This window comes from Rattus norvegicus, chromosome 4 (assembly GCF_036323735.1).
Source record: "Rattus norvegicus strain BN/NHsdMcwi chromosome 4, GRCr8, whole genome shotgun sequence".
NCBI classification, from domain to species: Eukaryota; Metazoa; Chordata; class Mammalia; order Rodentia; family Muridae; genus Rattus; species Rattus norvegicus.
The window spans coordinates 123,624,329-123,645,436 of NC_086022.1; the positions used below are offsets into that span (position 1 = coordinate 123,624,329).

A 21,108-nucleotide genomic window follows, 5' to 3' on the forward strand; every position below is an offset into this window, starting at 1 on the left:
CTTCAGTGTGTCAGCACCAGCTCCCATTATCCCTGTCTGTGAAGTTGCCTCTCCAGCCATGTTCTCAGTCTGGGTCTCTCTCTTAAGGGCTCTGACTCCTGAACACAGACAGGCTCTGTCATCAAGCCTGTGTCTTATCACGACCCAGGCTAGTCACCAAGTGTAAAGGTATGACACGGGTCACACAGGCCCAGGACAGGGTAGGGGTGTGGGGCAGCTCCTAAACATATGCCTTTATGCCACCTGCCTGCTTTGTTCTACATAAGCAAGATAAGAAGGAGAAGGATTCAGGATCCTGACCTTTCACATACGGATGGGAGGGAAAGTGAAGTCACATGACGTCAGTACTGGACACACTGCTGATTTGTGATTCTGGTGAATCACTCAGTAAACTTCGCAGTTGTCCTGCTGCTGTAAGCCAGACACTGTGCTAGACTCTATGGCTAGAGGTGTGGGTCTCCTGATGATCTAGTCCCTCCTTCTTGGAGCTCACGTGGTAAAGGGGTTGGGTAAACCCTAATGGCAAACCATTAAGTCAACGTGGTGGAACACTGTAGCCCAGCACTTGGGAGGTAGAGACAGGAGGATCTGGAACTCAGGCTCATTCTTGGTACCTAGTAATTTTAAGTCCAGTCTCGGCTGCTGTATGAGTCATGGTTCTCTGAAGGAACAGAACTGATGAAATGAAGAAAGACAGACAGACAGATAGGCAGGTTAGAGATATGTTAGAAGGGGATGTATTAGAGTAGCTAACTGGCTGTGGTCTGAGTAGTTCAATAGTGGCTGTCTCTGGACACAAAGGCCAACAGTCCAATAGTTGTTCATCCCATGACACTGGATGTCTCAGCAGTTTAAATCTGGCACTGGAGTCCTAGAGTACTCCTAGAGAGCTGGCTATCTTCAGTCCACCTAAGAATCTCAAAGAAATTAGTTCTAATACCGACAAGTGGATGCCTCAATAGCAGGACAGATGGCCTTGCCAGAAAGAGTGGGGACAAGCAGGTGAAAAGCAAACTTTTCTCCATCTGTGTCCTTTTATCTAGCTGCCACCAGAAGGGCTGGGCCAGATTAGGGTGGATCTTCTTGCTTCAAATATTATGATCACGAAAATCCGTCACCGGAGCCCTCAGCAGCTTGGGTGTTTATTGATCTCAGATGTAGTCAAGCTGACAGCGATATCAGCCGTCAATGCCCAGTAAGAGCTTACCTCAAATCCAAGAGTAATCAGAGCCTTTCCATCAACTGCCTGGGTTCCTTATGCTCTACTCAGACAGACCTCATAAATAAGCAAGAAGCTCTCTCCACGCCCTGTAGCAGACCTTGGTGGCAGTTAGGCAGGTGGGAGCAACAGCAGGTGGTGCCCCCTAGTGTTACATTTCTCCTGCTGGCATCTCCTGCAGGCATCGGTACTGGATCCCTTAACATTACAAACACCTCAGAGGTTGTCTGGCGATGTCTGGTGGTGGTGTTAGGATTCCTCAGTGTGGAGCCTGAGACCCTTGGCCCTATAGTTCTCTGGAACCCCTCTGGTGACTAGAGCTGCAGATTCTGGCTCCTTACCACCTCCTATCCTTTGGTCTCAGCTCTCTGCCTTCTCTTTTTGCCTCTCTACTTCCCACCACTGTCACGGTTTGAATGTGAAATGTCCCCACAGGCGTGTGTATTTGAACATCTGGTCCCCAGCCCCTGGCAGGCAAAAGTCTAGGGATGTGTTGCTGGATGACACAGAGCTGTAAGGAGAGGACTTTTATAAGCTGGTCTGAGTTCCAGTCAGAGTCTCATTGGGTCCTGGCTGGCTGAGATGTGAGTAACCCTCCTGCTGCCCTGGCCACCTTAGAGCCACACACCTTTCCTGCCACTGCCAAAAATAAAAGCCTTCCTCACTAAATTGCTTCAGTTAGGCATTTTGTCCCAGTGACAAGGAAAGAAATGAATGCAACTGCCCTTCTTTCTTTCCCAGCACCCTCCTGGCTCAGCTTGCTTGCTGCCCAGCTTTTGTGCCCCAGCTCTTGCTGCCATGCCACCTGCTGCTTCTTTCTCCATGTTACCCCCTTCAGTCCACACTACCAAGGAAAGACCACTCTGGGGGAGCCTAATGCTGGAACACCAGGGGAGGCAGCGCAGGAGGGGGTCTCCCAGGCAGCTCGCCAAGCGAGCACAAACAACCTGATTACGTCATCCAAGAAGGGGTGTCTGGATCAGTCACAGCCATTGGCTTGTGTGTGTACCAACCACATCCTTGGCACTGAACATCAGTCCCTTGGCCTACTTGATAAGATGATACCTATATCTGACACTGCCAAAGTGTCCAAGAACCTGAGACAAGATGGATCATGGACCCAGGGGTGACCTACCACCATTCTGGAATAGTATTCTTCTGTAGAGGAACAGAACAATAACAATAACATAGCTGTACACATTAGAACTGCGCACCCCTCAACCCTCGCCAGGGAAGCTTCTTCTTGCAGTGGATAGAAATTAACGCAGAGACCCACACAATGGGGCAGTGAGCCGAGAGGGAGAGACATTGGGGCACTCAGTTCTAAATGGGATGGCTTCATTAAACCCCTCCCTTCAGGCATCTATGCAGAAGAGAAGGCAGAAGATTGTAGGAGCTAGAGGTGACGGGCAACTCCAAGAAACATCATCTTCTGGGCACCAGACGGATGCACATATGAGCTCAGAGACAATGACACCACACACAAGGCCTGTAACAGGTTCCAACCAAACAGACCCCAGGGGTTTAAGCTGTGGGTCCTGAGCCCAAATGACATGATACAAAATGTGGGGGCCGTGAAAAACTTGACAGCAGTACAAGGTTTCTGAAGGGGCTGGAGAGATGCTAAGCAGTGAAGAGCACTTTCTGCTTTCATAGAGGACCCGGGTTTGGTTCCTAGCACACACGGTAGCTTCCAAGTATCTGCAATCCCAGTTCAACGAGATCTGACACCACCGATGACCTCTCTGGGTTCTTGTATACATGTGGTGTACATACATATACTCCACACACTCGTGTGTGTACACACCCCGCACCCCCCACACCCCTACACACTCACTTTCTGAGGTTTCTGAAAGCCCAACAACCAATTCAAAATCAAAACATAATGAATCAAAGGCGATTCTGCCGGTAGGGCTTGCTTTAGTGGGGCAGCCTTGGTTTCGAATACACCACATGCACGCATGTTGCCCTGTGCATCCCATCAAACCTACACACAGCCCACAAACACTGCCCGAAACACCTTGTCTCAGAATGGAAGATTGGAACATTGTGCACCGCAGTGTTCTTAAGTCTACAGCAAATTTTTCCGTTGCTATAAAAAATGAATGGTTTAATTACAGAAAACAAAGAATTTTAATATTTTCCTTCCAGCATTCCTCGGCATGTAAGGAACAAATTAGTGTATATTTAGATTTGTATTGTGTTAGAATGTTTGATTTCAAAAATTGCTATTTGAGCTGCATACTTAAGTTTCATAAAAAAAAGATTGTTAAATGAGTGTTGGCTTGGGACTAGAGCAGAACTTCCAACCATTCCTGAGCTAGCTCTAAACACTCTGTGTTTATGCAAAGCAGCACTCTCAGTATTGACAATTATAAAATTAAAATATTGATCAATTATGAAGACAGTCACAATGTTCTACCTCTATGGTATCAAATATTCAGCCAAGATTTGTTTCATGTAAAAATAAACTACCCCGTCCATCTCATTAGAATGTAAATTTGCTCTCCTCTTTAATAAAGGGTGAAATTATAAAGATACCTAAGAGTTTCCTAAAAAAATAAAATTCATTAAGATTTATTACCAGTACACATTTGTGAATCTGTTTAATGTACATATACCTTTGAGATCATGTGAAATTGTTCAGGTTAAAAGGGGTTGCAAGTGAAAAAAATTGAGCTTTTGTAGGGTCTCCTAGGGTTCAAGGGCTGGTGATAACAAGTCTGGCTCAAATGTTTGAAGCAGGCCTGGTTGAGCCTGCTCTTCAGAAGAGGCAGCAGCACACTATCCGGTCGTGTGGTTTTCTTGAGGCCTCTGTGGAGCGAGTGTTCCAGACCACAGGTGCTAAGGATAGTCTAGCTAACTAACAGTGGACACTAATTAGGGTCAAAGTGTTTGCTTATTTACAGGAAGAAGAACTTTAGAAGGAGTATTTATAGTAATAACTTTAAAACTTGAGTCTGAGGAGAAGGCTCAGTTGATAAAATGCTTGCGTACCTTATGTTCTTATTTGACCCAGAGCAAGAAAGTTACCTCTCTGGCCTTCTTTCCAAATGGTTCCTGTGTTGTGGATGGCTTGAGAATATGTTGTGCCCTAGTTACTTACTGTTGCTGTGATAAAACACTGACCAAAAACAACTCGGGAGAGGAAAGGGTTTATTTGGGGAAAGTTTCAAGTCACAGTGCATTCCTGGGGAAAGTCAGAAAACTCGAGAAGGAGCAGAGGCTGACGATGGAGGAATGCTGCTTATGGGCTTGCTCTGGATAGCTTGCCCAGCATGCTCTCTTACAACCAAGTACCAGTTGCCCAAGGGTGGCAGCTCCTCCCCAGTGGGCTGGACACCGTCGCATTTATCACTAATCACAAAATATTCCACAGGCTCACCTGCAGGCCAATGTGAAGGAGGGATTTCCTCAGTTGAGTCTCTTTCCGGGCAACTCTAGTATGTCCTAAGTGGACAAAAACTAAGCAGTACACTGTCACAGTGAGTGTGTGTGTGTGTGTGTGTGTGTGTGTGTGTGTGTGTGTGTGTGTAGTGTTGAGGGGTCGGGGAGGTAGAGATGTAGGAACCTAATATTAAAACTAAATTGCAGGGCTGGAGAGATGGCTCAGTGGTTAAGATTGCTCTCTCAGAGTTCCTGAGTTCAATTCTGAGCAACCACTTGGTGGCTCACAATCTCTTGTAATGGGGTCTGATGCACTCTTCTGGTGTGTGTCTGAAGACAGCTACAGTATACTTATAGAAAAAGAAATACATACATAAATAAATATTAAAAAGCTGAATTGCAATAGGAACTTTTTATTCAGCTTCTGTAATGCAAGCTTAAAAGAGAGTCAGTATTTTCTAGATAAGATTTTAGTCACATTTCCTGAACTAAAGTGAAGACATATACCTTTCCTGAAAATTTGGAGGTTGATGGAGAATCAGGAGCGGAAGAAACTGTAGGGAGGACTCTGGGAGGCAGAAACTGGTAAAACGATAATGAAAACAGTAATTACAAGAATAGCAGAGTATACAAGCTTGATACCACCCCTTTGAAAATGACAAGTGACTGCCACCCTGCTACTTGGCAATAGACTGAGCTGTTTGCAGGCTCACAGGACTGCGCTAAGTGGGCGTAGCTTAGCCCTGTGGAGGCCTTGGAGGTGGGGCTAAGCTTTCCCAGGGGCGTGGCTGGTCGGTAGGCCGGCTCCCTCCGTGGGTCGCGCGGTCGGGGGCGTGGCCCCGTAGCAGTCCCGTGCGCCCGTGGCCAGTGCGCAGCGTTCTCAAGTTCTCAGCGGCTTTGCTGGTGTCGTCCCCTAGGCGGCTGCCCGCGACTCGGTTCCCCAGCAGGCCCGGCTCGGCCGGGAGCGACAACGAAGCCCTGGAGAAGCCACCGTCCCCGCCGCCGCCTCCTCGGGCGCAAACCTCGCCTGGGCAGGGGAAGGCTGGAGTCGTCCCCAACCGCCGCCTGGGTGCTGTTCGTGGCGGCCTCATGTCGTCGCCACCCGGCCGCCGCGCCCGCCTGACGTCCCCCGGGACCAGCCGCCCGCCCGCTGAGGTCCGCGAGGAGGTGCGGCGCCGCCTGCGGGATCTCATCGAGGGCAACAGGGTTATGATCTTCAGCAAGAGTTACTGTCCACACAGCTCGCGGGTAGGCGGGGCTGGCCGTAGCTGAGCTCTGGGGCGGGGCCTGATGGGCAGGGTCTAAGCAATCTCTGTGGGAGGAGGGAAGTGGAGGTGAGGACTGGACCTGGTAGGCGGGGCGGGGAGGAGCATGGATGAAGGGGCTCAGCTAGTTCTGCGAGCGGGATCTGGGGACCGATTTGGGGGTCTGAGCACTCTCAGTGGGAGGGGCAAAGCCAGCTCTTATTAGTTAACCCCTGGTGGGCGGGGTCTGGGCAAGGTTGGTGGGTGGGGCGAAGCGGAGGTCTAGGGAGGGTGCCTGATGGGTGTAACCCGAGGGGGTCTGGGCGGGGCTCATTGGGCCGGATGGAACCGTGGTATGGACATCTTGGGCGGGGCTATAGGGAGGGTCTGAGTGGGTCTCAGTGGGCGGGATCTAGTGGATGCGGGGAACCGGGGGTTACTGGGTGTCTGGGGGAAACCTACTGGGCAGGCAGTCCTGAGCTGACCTAGGCGGGAGGTGGGCGGTGCCTGAGGGTGGGCGGAGTAGAGCTTTTGTGGAGCCTCATTGACTACCTGTTCTGACTGAGTAACTCACTATAGGGTCCCAGGCACTAGCCACCTAGGGAAACACTTGCCTTCCAGACTGATATGGGCTTTAGTTTATTAAAAAAACAAAAACAAAAAAACAAAAAACCCAAATCAACATTTAAAATTGTTGTCTTACTAAAATGGAAGTGTGAGGGATGGCGAGGTTCGCCAAAGCTAGATCTAGATCCCACTTGTGAACTAGCGGGACTCCTTGACCAGATTTCAGAACTAGCTGGGGGCTTGTGTTCCACTTGTAAGATGAAGATAGAGGAGGTTGTATAAATCATGGAAGTCGTGGCTAGTTTAATCTCTGTTGCACACTCCGTATTTTGGAGCTGGGTGGGCAGTCAGCATTGTTTTCATATTATGAGTTAAAAATATTCTTATAGAGACAAACCTTTGGCAGGAAGATGCAAGATGGCGCTATTCAATATCTTGATCTTTACTTAACATTATGAGAAAGTTGAGCCAATAAGGGCCAGGTGTGTAAGTTAGTGGGAGCAAAGCCCCGGCTTCCATTTCTAGCACAATTTAAAAGAAAAAAAAAAGATGCTGAGTTAGAAGGATCATACATTCAAGGTCAGCCTGGGCTCCTATTAAGAGTCCTACCCCAAGAAACAGAACAAAATGGTGCCTGCTGTAGGACCCAAGTTCCATCCCCAGAACTCATATAAAAATGATGGCGTAGTGGCATGTACTTTACCTCAGTATATAGAAGGCAGAGACAGGTAAGTCCAGACTACCCAACTCATATGTGTCAGGCCAATAAGAGAAGTTATTGAAAAGAAGGTAGACAAACAGCTATCTTTTGGGAATGACACCTGAGGTTGTCCTCTGGCCTCTATAGCTGCAAGTGCACCCACATGGGAAGATACACACAGGCACGGTCACACGCACATTTAACAAACTAATAAAATGTCCCTAGCAGCGTGGATACTGCAGGATGTTTCCTCCCTCCCCCCAGGGTTAGCCACATCCCTTACTCCTCTGAGAGGTACCTGATGGGGCACATCACTAACAGTGCTCTGTTCCCTCTGGCAGCATGGACCTTTATGTGAGTAGAGTCACATGATGCTCAGCTCTTCCCTTAGCAGGTGTGCTTGCAGACTCATGCATGTTAGGACCTGTGGCTCTGTCTCACTACCTCTCACTGCCGTGATGTTCCCTAGGCTAACCACGAACCTGGGGTAACTCTGCTTGGGTCTCTCAACTGTGGGGATTACAGGCATGAGCCACCACTGGCTGAATATTTTGATCTGAAAAACAGTATGGATAGATGCCTCTCCTTGGAAGCACAGCCCTGGCCAACTTACCTAATTGCTTTTGAGCCACTCTTGTTCTTTGCCAAAAAGCCCAGAAGCGGTGGGCGTCTTTCATTGATTCATGGCGTTGGTCACAGCGGCAGGGCGTTTCCAAGTACTTACACTAATTTGGCCTCTGCTGGTTCTTGCTCTCCAGCCTTGCTGACAGCTGCTGCTTTTCCCTGTGCAGTACTGGTAGGTAATGCTCTTTGCAGAAGTTTTCATCGCCCTAATGAAGCCCATGTGTTATGGCTCCCTTGAGTTTTCTCTTGTGAACCATTAAGACCATTTTTTTGTTTATTTTTCTCTTGTGCTGATTTGTAGGTTTTCTTTATGTATTATAAATACTGATCCTTTGGTTATATGTTGGGGAATCTCGCAGACTCTCATGATGGGTCTTTTGGGAACTGAGGCTGGTGAGTGTCCCACTCCACTTTCCTCTCACGGTCTTACTTAGATCTCTGCTTTAGTCTCTGCAGTCATAAACACACTGTTTTGTAGCCTGATTCCCACACTTGTTCTCTTTAACCCATGGGGAGCTGCTGTTGGTGAAGCCCAGTTACACTGGGGAGCACATCCTTTCTACTGATTGGATTTTAATTTGTGCTGATCTCTTTCTTGAGGTGTGTTTTGGCTTAGAGTGGGGGAGCAAAACATTTCTTGAGGTAAGGTCTCTTACCAGCCCAAACTGGCCTTGAACTCTCTAGCCTTTCCTGCTTCTCTTTGTTCCTGGGTACATCCTAGAAGCCTATCTTTTGTTAACCATTCACTGGCTGATTTTGTGGCAGTTTGTTTGTGGGCCTGTTAAATGCATCACCCACAGTCCATCGTGGTTTCCATATATGGCCCCTACAGAATTGAGAAGATCTATCCCTTCATTGACGTGGTTATGCTGTTTAACAAGCTTTAGTTATTGGATACTGTTTTAGTCAGGGTTTCTGTTCCTGCACAAACATCATGACCCAGAAGCAAGTTGGGGAGGAAAGAGTTTATTCCACTTTGTTTTTTACACTTCCACATGGCTGTTCATCACCAAAGGAAGTCAGAACTGGAACTCAAGCAGGGCAGGAAGCAGGAGCTGATGCAGAGGCCTTGGAGGGATGTTACTGGCTTGCTTCCTCTGGCTCGCTCAGCTTGCTTGCTTCTAGAATCCAAGACTACCAGCTTAGAGATGGCACCACCCACAAGGGGCTGGGTCCTCCCCTCTTGATCACTAATTGAGAAAATGCTTTACAGCTGGGCCTCATAGAGGCATTTTCTCAAGGGAGACTCCTTTTTGTGATAACTCCAGCTTGTATCTAGTTGACATACAAAACTAGCCAGTATAGGTACTTAGCATTGTAGAGACATGAACATGGATGAATCTGGCCCTCAGAAAATCAGAATAGTTGAGCTGTCACCAGCTAGCTCTCATGTACAGAAAAATGAGCTTGTGACAAACAAGGGCTGTGGCAATAAAGGATAAAACAATAGTTTCTTCAGACATCATCACAGGCTAAGGCAAGGACAGGTGGGCTCCTCCTGGGGTAAAGAGGAGGTCTGCTTATGAGGGGAGGCATATGACATAGTAATTGATGTAAGGAAAGAAAGGAGAAGGCAAAAGGAAGGAAGTTGGCTCAATAGAAGGAGCAAGGAAAGAAACTGGAGTGGGGGCTCTCTGGAAATGGCTGGAATTTAACTTCAAAAGTTTTTAAGTGTCTCACGATGTTTTATCATAAGTGTGGGCTTAAGAATATGATAAAGAAATGTTACCCAAGAGCGACAAGGATCTGACCTGGCCACCACAAAAAACCTAGTAGCCATGGGGCAGATGGATTCACAGGCAAGTTGTAGTTAAAGGATGTGTGCAGGACAGTTCGAACTAAACTAGGGCAAATGCTTTGATGTATATTTTTAAACACATTTGTCACATCAATAGAGTAGAGGCCAGTGACATGTGTGGGGACTGGAGAAGCCCTGAAGAGGTGAACTCCCAAGTGACTGTTTGCTGTTGACATGGGTTACCGCCATGTCAAGAGCTCCAAAGCCTGAAACCCACGGGAAAATGGCAAAAACCTTCCCAGGCTATGCTCAGGGAAGTGACAAGTCTTCCCTCCTGGTCAGAGCATTAAAGTAGATAGTGTGCACATAAAATGTCCATTAGAGTTTCCCTCTCCTACCCCTTTTCTACAGCTTTGAAGTCTGCTCTCCTCCAGAGGCTGCTTCTACCAAGATTAGCTAAACCTGTTTCCTTGACTGAGCTGTATGCCATAATCCTGCCTGTCATCCCCACTTTCACCTCTATGATAAAATGCTTGGGGAGAGGATGCTGAGGTTTCTCCATCCGAGGCTCCAGATCACCATTTCTGTGTATCTGTGTGTTTGTCTTTTCTTCATTCCCCTGTCCCCCTGAGTCAGGTTCAAGTCCTCAGAGCCATGCTCAAGGCCTCAGCATTAGAAAGAGTCACACTGTTGGCCACCATCATCACAGTCTATCTCCAGAACATTCCATCTGAAAACCCATCAGCACAGTAACTAATGTTCCTACCTTCCCAGCCCTCACAAAGCACCTCACCAAAAGATGAGTTCAACCCCTCCAGGTGCCAAATGTAAGCTACATCGTTCAGTGTTTGGCCTTTCGCTTCTGGCTTGTTTGGCTTAGTGTAATATCTGTAAGGCTTGACCATCTTATAATGTGAGCTGCAATTTTCCTCGTTCTTATGGGTGAATAATGAGCCACTGTGTGCGTACATGTACCTTGCCTATCAATCCAGGCACCAGTTGATACTTGCCTTGCTTTTGGCTGTTGTGAGCGATGCTCATGAACATGAGAGAACAAAGGCCTGTTACAGAGAATCTTTAATTGTATTTTTCTGAGGAATTGTTGTCCTTTTCCATGGTGGCTTCCCTCATTCACTGACAGATGCAGTGGTCTTCAACCCCTCTGGAAGGGGTAAGGAAAGACCCTTTCACAGGGGTTGCCAAAGACCTTGGAAAACATATATATTTACATTATGATTCATAACAGTAACAAAATTAGTTATGAAGTAGCAACAATAATGACGTTATGATTGGGAGTTCCACAACAGGAGGAAGTGTATTACAGGGTCACAGCATCAGTTGAGAACCACTGCTCTAAAGGCTGTTGCCTCTCCTCTTCCTTGCCTGCCTATCTCCATTGCCTTGAGCTAGAACTTCCCCAAGGCCTGTTTCAAAAGAAGTCGCCCAGGTCTTCTCTGCTATTGTGGCCTGCCTCTCCCCTTGCAAGATATTCTTGAGCTGGAGGTGGGGACAGTGACCTAATTCTCAATGAGTGACACCTAGCTTCATGAGCAGAGTTCTTAATGGGCCTATAGCCTCTGGTCACCTTGGCTTATCTTTCTCTGGGGACTTGACCTTACACAGATAATATGACCAGGGCAGGCCTTGGCATTTTCCACCAGTCTCCCATGTAGAGCATTGGCCTCAGGGTTGAGTGGAGTCAAAGAGAGCCTCTGTTTTGAAGCTTCTGTGACTCAGAACTGGGGTGGAGCTGAGGGGGACTGGTGACCTGCCATTTGAGGAGATACTATTTTGGGGCCATATTCCCTTGAAGTAAAGTTCCTGCCAGGAGAAGAAGGGGCAGGTTCAGGCACCAGGGCCACAGCCTCTGCTTTTCCTGAGGCTTTAGAAAAATTTTTTGAAATAAATGTTCATTTGCTTAATGCTCTTAGGAGATTTGTACAACTTGAAAGGGTCACTCTTAGATAATTATCATGGTTAGATATATGTCCCCAGGCCTTGGAGGCTCCAGGTTTTATCTCAGGGGTAGAGGGAGTTGAGAGAGTCACAGAAAGGCTGTGAAAAGACCCGTGGTGGCTGTTGGGATAACTGGAGGAGGTGAAGTTGATGGCAGCGGTGAGAACAGGAGCTAGAGTTACTGTTGGGAACTAGAAAGTGGAACAGTTCAGCTGAGAGAACTAAGACTCAGCCATTGCTCGCATTGGGCAGGTGATGGGGAGGATAATGTGACCCAGAAGATGTCTGGAAGGCAGGTGTTTGGTTGAAACCTAGCCAGAGCTTTGCACAGTGGCTAAGGTGCAGATTCAATGCTCTTGAGTGATGCCCACACTGTGGTCTCTCAGTCTTCAGTGACCTGACTCTGCGGTGTTTTCCTGGGCCGCTGGTAAATGGGCCGTAGTTAAACTTTCACCAAGCTCCCGATTCCTGCTCCAGAGGGCGGTCTGTGTGTTGATCTGGTTCATTGCTGCATCTCATGGACTTGGAACGGTGGTTGACTGGTCCTAGGTGCTTGATGGTTGATTTAGTTGGATGGACTTAATGACTGTTGAGAGGAAGCACAGGAAGAGGAAATGATAGAGTTGAAGGTTTGCACTGAGGCATGGCACCCATAGAAGAATGCCAGGAACCTGTCCTGTGCCAGAAAAGAGATTTGGCCAGGAAAGTTAGGAGTCATAAGATGGCAAAGAGAAGAATAGAGGTGGCAGACTGGGCTAGTCTGGGGAACCATATAGAGGAAAATCTGAGAAAACCGTTGGCCACAACCTATGTCCCTAAAGATAACTGGTGACGGACATCTCTTATCACCACATGTGACATGGGCACCTTTCAAAGCTGCTGAACCTTTTGAGAGCATGAAGCTCATAAGGGTCTCTCTTATAGGTTAAGGAACTCTTTTCATCCTTGGGAGTGAACTATTACATCCTGGAACTTGATCAAGTTGGTGAGTGACCGCCCGTACACACTGCTGTTTGTAGCAAATGCCAACATGGCTGTTCTTTGCCACGTACTTTGCTAAACTCCGTTTGTTTTCACATCTTTCTATCAAATGAGCCCTTTTTGTTTGTATTCAGCCATACAGGCGATGAACCTTCAAAGGACAGTTTGATAAGGGTTTTCCATGGTTGAGGAAGGGCGTGGGAGGGGCTGTAGGCTGTTAACTCTAAAGTGTTTGAGGCACTGCATCCTGGCCTGCCAGCATTCTACAGACCAGGTTAGGTTGTCATAACTCCACTTCCTGGTTTGTTACCCCTGGGAAAGAACATGTTACGTTTTCAGCTTAGTTTTGAATCTTTGTCATCCATGGTGTGACAGTCACAGAACGTTTCACAGCTTCTGCTGTTCATCAGAATTTGGGATATGATAGTGACCAGAATAAGGCTAAACTTTGCCTTCATGGCATCGGCTTATCACCAAGTTGCCTGAAGAAAGTGAGGTGCTTCTGGTTCGAGTCCTAAGTGTCACAGCCCAGTTGTATTTTCCAAAGTGGAGGGTGAATTGCAGACCACACTCATGGGTACTTTTCAGTGTGACTGTAAGAAGGGTTTTCTTGGCAGCGATTATGACACTTTCCACTTGGGGTTTGCCTTCTTAAAGGACACTTGCCCTTGGTTGCAGCACAGCCGTTGAGTATGTAAAGGCTAAACCACATGCTTCGTTTTGAAAGGAATCCTTGAGTAGGCCTGTGGGTTTAAGGTGTCCTCTGAAGGTATAGTTGTTTTCCTACTTTAAGTCGTTGTTACGTAAATTCATGGAGCACTGCCCTGTCAGGACGTGAACAGGATAGCAATGGGCAGTGGAGCACTGGAAGGCTTGAGCTCTGCAAGGGCCCTTATGGTCTCTTTGTATACTGTTTTATTCCTTAGATGATGGGGCCAATGTTCAGGAAGTGCTGACAGAAATCAGTAACCAGAAAACGGTGCCCAATATTTTTGTGAATAAAGTGCACGTGGGTGGATGTGACCGGATTTTCCAGGTAATGATGGTCATCAGACATGGCCCTCAACACTGTTTGTTCACACTGTAAGTTAATCAGGGTGCAAGGGAAGTAGCAGTGGAAAGGCACAGGGGCTGAAGACTGCAAGGGAAATGAGCTTTCCCACCAATAATACCTGAGAAGTTAGACAGTGTTAACTGCCAGGCACAGGAGGGCTGTTCTTAGCCTGCAGCCAGAGCCTCATAGGACTGGGCCCACTAGCCCATGTTTGTGTGTGTGTGTTTGTGTGTGTGTGTGTGTGTGTGTGTGTGTGTGTGTGTGTGTGTGTGTGTGTAGCATCATGAGGCCCCTGAGGGATTCACAGTGGCTCAGGAGCGTCTCATGTCTTATGGGGTGTCTCATGAGGCCCCACCCCTTCCTAGAGATAGATAAGCTGTTAGTTACCAGCAAGACAGTAGTCTTATGCAGTAGTGTAGCTGACGGCAGGTTGCCCACTGTCCTATCAACAGCCCAATTAAAGTGTATAAACTCACTAAACAGCACCTGGAGCCATAGTTTTGCGGCGCCTTATCTAAGGCGAACAGAGATTTGTTCTTTTATCCCCAGGAAAAGTGACAGGTGGGTCACTGGTGCCAGGACAAGTCTGCCTCCTGACAGGGAGTGAAACAGACAGCTTCCCACAAGACTTGGTGAACACAAACATCATTGTCTAGAGAATTATAATTCTGTCAAGACTGCCATTACTGTGTACAAAGCATGTGGCTTTTAACTTGATTCTGAAAATGCAGGGAATGCCCAGGAGCCATTTTAGTAGAGAGTGACAGATTAAATCTGGGTGTCTATGCAACGTGGCTCAAGAGTAGAGTGGGTGCCTAGCATGTGTGAGGCCCTGGGCATGGTCTCCCCTTAATGTTTATTAAATAGGGTCCTTATTCTATAATTAGTTTTTTGTATTACAGTTCAGTTCTGTTTAAATCCCTTATGTAGGTGAGCACAAGTAACCAATGGTTGATTAAGTACATATCTGAAATTTAATTAAGAATAATTTTTGGCTGGGAGGATTGCCACATTGACTGTTAATTTCTGATCCACATAATTATGCAATAATAGCTCTGTTGTCCTGGAAGGGTCCCAAAATGGCTTAGGCAATAAGTACCAGCCCATAGCACTCTCTCTAGCACCATCAGTCCCAAGCTTGAAGATGATGCCAGAGAATATGGATCTGGAGTTTGAGGAGGTGGATTTTCCTGAGTCACATACAATAAGAAGGGCAGGGCAGTTTTTCCTACGTTTTAAAAACCATCTCAGGCACCATTCCTCAGTGGTCGCAGAGCTCCTTGAATGCTGGTGGTTAAGTGCAAAGCACCTGGGCTGGTTCGCCAGCAGGGCCAGCTCTTACCTGCTGCTTCCAAAGCAACACTGTCTCTGCAGGAAGACAAGGGGGTCAAATAGACAAGAGACTCCAGAGCCTGCTTTATGGCCATTGAGAGAGAAACAGTGAGAGGTGTGTGATAACAGAAGCCCTCCCCTTTCCCCCCTCCCCCCATCATGAAGATAGTCACTGGTGCCTAAGAGCTAGGTTTCAAATGAAGACTAGCACAGAGGAAAAAGGGCTTAAAAAGTGACAACTTGATCATCTCACCATGGAAAGTGGCCTCGTTTGACACTGATAGCAAGCCCAGCCCTCTGGAAATCCAACACACGGTTAACTATCAGAATATCAAGGTCACACTGAACATAAATGTGTGTGTATCTATTCCATTGGCATAAGTTGTACTCTACTTAAGTCTACGTAGGTTTATAACCCCAACATAAGTGATTCATTGTTCCTGAGTTCCTGAGGCTCTTTTTTTTTTTTTTTTTTTTTTTGGCCAGGAACTAAACTTGGGGCCTTGTGTTCCCCTACTAAGCTAAATACTCCCACTTGGAGTGATTTTTAAAAAAGACTTATTTTTAATTTTTAAGTGTGTGCATGAGAGATTGAGAGAGAGGGAGGGAGATAGGGAGGGAGGAATGGAAAGAGAGAGAAAGAGAGAGAGAGAGAGAGAGAGAGGGGAGAGAGAGCGAGAGGGAGGGAAGAAGGGAGGAAGGGGGAGAGAGAGAGAGAGAGAGAGAGAGAGAGAGAGAGAGAGAGAGAGAGAGAGAGAGAGAGGGGAGAGAGAGCGAGAGGGAGGGAAGAAGGGAGGAAGGGGGAGAGAGAGAGAGAGAGAGAGAGAGAAGAGAGGAGAGGAGAGGAGAGGAGAGGAGAGGAGAGGAGAGGAGAGGAATGAATACTTGTGTGCCAGCAGGGGGCAGCGATGTCAGCTCCCTAGAGAGTCAGTTTCCAGCACTTGTGTGCACCCATCATGGGTGCTAGGATCTGGACTCAGTTCCTCAGCTATAGCAGTCTGTGCTCTTGACAGATGAGCTATCTCTCTAGCTCTAGATTTGTTTGTCAGTGAATCCATGCTGTTTGTAAATGGAGTCATGTGGTATTCTGTCCCCTTTGGTGATTCGTAGGCACATCAGAATGGTTTACTGCAGAAGCTCCTTCAGGATGACTCAACTCATGATTATGATCTCATCGTCATCGGCGGGGGCTCTGGCGGCCTCTCTTGTGCCAAGGTGGGAGCAAGAATGGCCTATTTTGACTTTTCAGAAAGTTAACTGTAATTGTGCAATCTACACTTTTATAAGAGTTGGTTCAAAGAGGGTGGAGAAGGAGTATGGTGTCTGGCAAACTCAGGTGTTCACTTAAGGGAGAGGAAGATTGGGGTGGGAAGGGGACAAGACACCTGTCCATAAGACATCTGTCCATGTGCTTGTTTTGTAGGAAGCTGCCAACTTGGGAAAGAAGGTCATGGTGCTAGACTTTGTGGTTCCCTCGCCTCAGGGCACGTCCTGGGGTAAGCTATAGTTGCTGCTTTTTCTCTGCTCTTTTTTTTTTTTTTTGAAAAGCAGGATATTGCATTTAATATAATAATCGAAAGTTGCTGAAAGCTACTCATATACATACAGACATTCATAAAGATTTTGTACAAACTGCCATGCATTTTATTCCAAACAGTGAAAAATAACTTGAATAAGAACTTTTCAGTTAAGGTCTCAAAGGGTTGAAGTTCACTCGACACCTCTGATCTTGGCAGAATAAATTTTTGTGTGAGATAAGCCTTTAACACCAAAAAATTTATATTTTTTCTGATCTTAGAAAAATCTCTTCCATCCACTCTCCTACATTCTTTACATTCTGCTTTTCTGATGAACACACTATGTCCCAGAAATATTCTATGATTTTGGTGAATGCATGAAGGGCTTTATAAAAGAACAAACCATGAACAATGTAATAGAGAAGGGTACTCTATGTACTACTTCTTTTTATTCTACCCCAAATTTGCAGAAAATTGACCTATTCTTTCTTTTTTTTTTTTTCTTCTTTATTAACTTGAGTATTTCTTATATACATTTCGAGTGTTATTCCCTTTCCCGGTTTCCGGGCAAACATCCCCCTCCCCCCTCCCCTTCCTTATGGGTGTTCCCCTCCCAACCCTCCCCCCATTGCCGCCCTCCCCCCATAGACTAGTTCACTGTGGGTTCAGTTTTAGCAGGACCCAGGGCTTCCCCTTCCACTGGTGCTCTTACTAGGATATTCATTGCTACCTATGGGGTCAGAGTCCAGGGTCAGTCCATGTATAGTCTTTAGGTAGTGGCTTAGTCCCTGGAAGCTCTGGTTGCTTGGCATTGTTGTACTTTTGGTGTCTCGAGCCCCTTCAAGCTCTTCCAGTTCTTTCTCTGATTCCTTCAATAGGGGATCTATTCTCAGTTCAGTGGTTTGCTGCTGGCATTCGCCTCTATATTTGCTGTATTCTGGCTGTGTCTCTCAGGAGCGATCTACATCCGGCTCCTGTCGGTCTGCACTTCTTTGCTTCATCCATCTTGTCTAATTGGGTGGCTGTATATGTATGGGCCACATGTGGGGCAGGCTCTGAATGGGTGTTCCTTCAGTCTCTGTTTTAATCTTTGCCTCTCCCTTCCCTGCCAAGGGTATTCTTTTTCCTCATTTAAAGAAGGAGTGAAGCATTCACATTTTGATCATCCGTCTTGAGTTTCGTTTGTTCTAGGGATCTAGGGTAATTCAAGCATTTGGGCTAATAGCCACTTATCAATGAGTGCATACCATGTATGTCTTTCTGTGATTGGGTTAGCTCACTCAGGATGATATTTTCCAGTTCCAACCATTTGCCTACGAATTTCATAAACTCGTTGTTTTTGATAGCTGAGTAATATTCCATTGTGTAGATGTACCACATTTTCTGTATCCATTCCTCTGTTGAAGGGCATCTGGGTTCTTTCCAGCTTCTGGCTATTATAAATAAGGCTGCGATGAACATAGTGGAGCACGTGTCTCTTTTATATGTTGAGGCATCTTTTGGGTATATGCCCAAGAGAGGTATAGCTGGATCATCAGGCAGTTCAATGTCCAATTTTCTGAGGAACCTCCAGACTGATTTCCAGAATGGTTTTACCAGTCTGCAATCCCACCAACAATGGAGGAGTGTTCCTCTTTCTCCACATCCTCGCCAGCATCTGCTGTCACCTGAGTTTTTGATCTTAGCCAATCGCACTGGTGTGAGGTGAAATCTCAGGGTTGTTTTGATTTGCATTTCCCTTATGACTAAAGATGTTGAACATTTCTTTAGGTGTTTCTCAGCCATTCGGCATTCCTCAGCTGTGAATTCTTTGTTTAGCTCTGAACCCCATTTTTTAATAGGGTTATTTGTTTCCCTGCGGTCTAACTTCTTGAGTTCTTTGTATATTTTGGAAATAAGGCCTCTATCTGTTGTAGGATTGGTAAAGATCTTTTCCCAATCTGTTGGTTGCCGTTTTGTCCTAACCACAGTGTCCTTTGCCTTACAGAAGCTTTGCAGTTTTATGAGATCCCATTTGTCGATTCTTGATCTTAGAGCATAAGCCATTGGTGTTTTGTTCAGGAAATTTTTTCCAGTGCCCATGTGTTCCAGATGCTTCCCTAGTTTTTCTTCTATTAGTTTGAGTGTGTCTGGTTTGATGTGGAGGTCCTTGATCCACTTGGACTTAAGCTTTGTACAGGGTGATAAGGATGGATCGATCTGCATTCTTCTACATGTTGCCCTCCAGTTGAACCAGCACCATTTGCTGAAAATACTATCTTTTTTCCATTGGATGGTTTTGGCTCCTTTGTCAAAAATCAAGTGACCATAGGTGTGTGGGTTCATTTCTGGGTCTTCAATTCTATTCCATTGGTCTATCTGTCTGTCTCTGTACCAATACCATGCAGTTTTTATCACTATTGCTCTGTAATACTGCTTGAGTTCAGGGATAGTGATTCCCCCTGAAGTCCTTTTATTGTTGAGGATAGCTTTAGCTATCCTGGGTTTTTTGTTATTCCAGATGAATTTGCAAATTGTTCTGTCTAACTCTTTGAAGAATTGGATTGGTATTTTGATGGGGATTGCATTGAATCTGTAGATTGCTTTTGGTAAGATGGCCATTTTTACCATATTAATCCTGCCAATCCATGAGCATGGGAGATCTTTCCATCTTCTGAGGTCTTCTTCAATTTCTTTCCTCAGTGTCTTGAAGTTCTTATTGTACAGATCTTTTACTTGCTTGGTTAAAGTCACTCCGAGGTACTTTATATTATTTGGGTCTATTATGAAGGGTGTCGTTTCCCTAATTTCTTTCTCGGCTTGTTTCTCTTTTGTATAGAGGAAGGCAACTGATTTATTTGAGTTAATTTTATACGCAGCCACTTTGCTGAAGTTGTTTATCAGCTTTAGTAGTTCTCTGGTGGAACTTTTGGGATCACTTAAATATACTATCATGTCATCTGCAAATAGTGATATTTTGACCTCTTCTTTTCCGATCTGTATCCCTTTGATCTCCTTTTGTTGTCTGATTGCTCTGGCTAGAACTTCAAGAACTATATTGAATAAGTAGGGAGAGAGTGGGCAGCCTTGTCTAGTCCCTGATTTTAGTGGGATTGCTTCAAGTTTCTCTCCATTTAGTTTAATGTTAGCAACTGGTTTGCTGTATATGGCTTTTACTATGTTTAGGTATGGGCCTTGAATTCCTATTCTTTCCAGGACTTTTATCATGAAGGGGTGTTGAATTTTGTCAAATGCTTTCTCAGCATCTAATGAAATGATCATGTGGTTCTGTTCTTTCAGTTTGTTTATATAATGGATCACGTTGATGGTTTTCCGTATATTAAACCATCCCTGCATGCCTGGGATGAAGCCTACTTGATCATGGTGGATGATTGTTTTGATGTGCTCTTGAATTCGGTTTGCCAGAATTTTATTGAGTATTTTTGCGTCGATATTCATAAGGGAAATTGGTCTGAAGTTCTCTTTCTTTGTTGTGTCTTTGTGTGGTTTAGGTATAAGAGTAATTGTGGCTTCATAGAAGGAATTCGGTAGGGCTCCATCTGTTTCAATTTTGTGGAATAGTTTGGATAATATTGGTATGAGGTCTTCTATGAAGGTTTGATAGAATTCTGCACTAAACCCGTCTGGACCTGGGCTCTTTTTGGTTGGGAGACCTTTAATGACTGCTTCTATTTCCTTAGGAGTTATGGGGTTGTTTAACTGGTTTATCTGTTCCTGATTTAACTTCGATACCTGGTATCTGTCTAGGAAATTGTCCATTTCCTGAAGATTTTCAAATTTTGTTGAATATAGGTTTTTATAGTAAGATCTGATGATTTTTTGAATTTCCTCCGAATCTGTAGTTATGTCTCCCTTTTCATTTCTGATTTTGTTAATTTGGACGCACTCTCTGTGTCCTCTCGTTAGTCTGGCTAAGGGTTTATCTATCTTGTTGATTTTCTCAAAGAACCAACTTTTGGTTCTGTTGATTCTTTCTATGGTCCTTTTTGTTTCTACTTGGTTGATTTCAGCTCTGAGTTTGATTATTTCCTGCCTTCTACTCCTCCTGGGTGTATTTGCTTCTTTTTGTTCTAGAGCTTTTAGGTGTGCTGTCAAGCTGCTGACATATGCTCTTTCCTGTTTCTTTCTGCAGGCACTCAGCGCTATGAGTTTTCCTCTTAGCACAGCTTTCATTGTGTCCCATAAGTTTGAGTATGTTGTATCTTCATTTTCATTAAATTCTAAAAAGTTTTTAATTTCTTTATTTCTTCCTTGACCAGGTTATCATTGAGTAGAGCATTGTTCAATTTCCACGTATATGTGGGCATTCTTCCCTTATTGTTATTGAAGACCAGTTTTAGGCCGTGGTGGTCCGATAGCACGCATGGGATTATTTCTATCTTTCTGTACCTGTTGAGGCCCGTTTTTTGACCAATTATATGGTCAATTTTGGAGAAAGTACCATGAGGAGCTGAGAAGAAGGTATATCCTTTTGCTTTAGGATAGAATGTTCTATAAATATCCGTTAAGTCCATTTGGCTCATGACTTCTCTTAGTCTGTCTACATCACTGTTTAATTTCTGTTTCCATGATCTGTCCATTGATGAGAGTGGGGTGTTGAAATCTCCCACTATTATTGTGTGAGGTGCAATGTGTGTTTTGAGCTTTAGTAAGGTTTCTTTTACATATGTAGGTGCCCTTGTATTTGGGGCATAGATATTTAGGATTGAGAGTTCATCTTGGTTGATTTTTCCTTTGATGAATATGAAGTGTCCTTCCTTATCTTTTTTGATGACTTTTAGTTGGAAAT

At 45.5% G+C, this 21,108-nt stretch overlaps 1 protein-coding gene across 2 annotated transcripts in view; it reads left to right on the forward strand.

Annotated features, from left to right (window-relative positions):
• The first annotated feature begins 5,439 nt into the window (after window positions 1–5,439).
• Txnrd3 (thioredoxin reductase 3) overlaps window positions 5,440–21,108 on the forward strand; it is a 39,946-nt gene continuing 24,277 nt past the window's right edge. For both annotated transcript variants that reach the window (NM_001106609.2, NM_001184712.1), the window contains exons 1-5: window positions 5,440–5,854; window positions 12,360–12,420; window positions 13,343–13,452; window positions 15,913–16,017; window positions 16,226–16,298. In NM_001106609.2, the coding sequence (NP_001100079.2) occupies window positions 5,696–5,854; window positions 12,360–12,420; window positions 13,343–13,452; window positions 15,913–16,017; window positions 16,226–16,298 (508 nt within the window). In that variant the 5' untranslated portion in view covers window positions 5,440–5,695. The remainder of the gene's footprint in view (window positions 5,855–12,359; window positions 12,421–13,342; window positions 13,453–15,912; window positions 16,018–16,225; window positions 16,299–21,108) is intronic.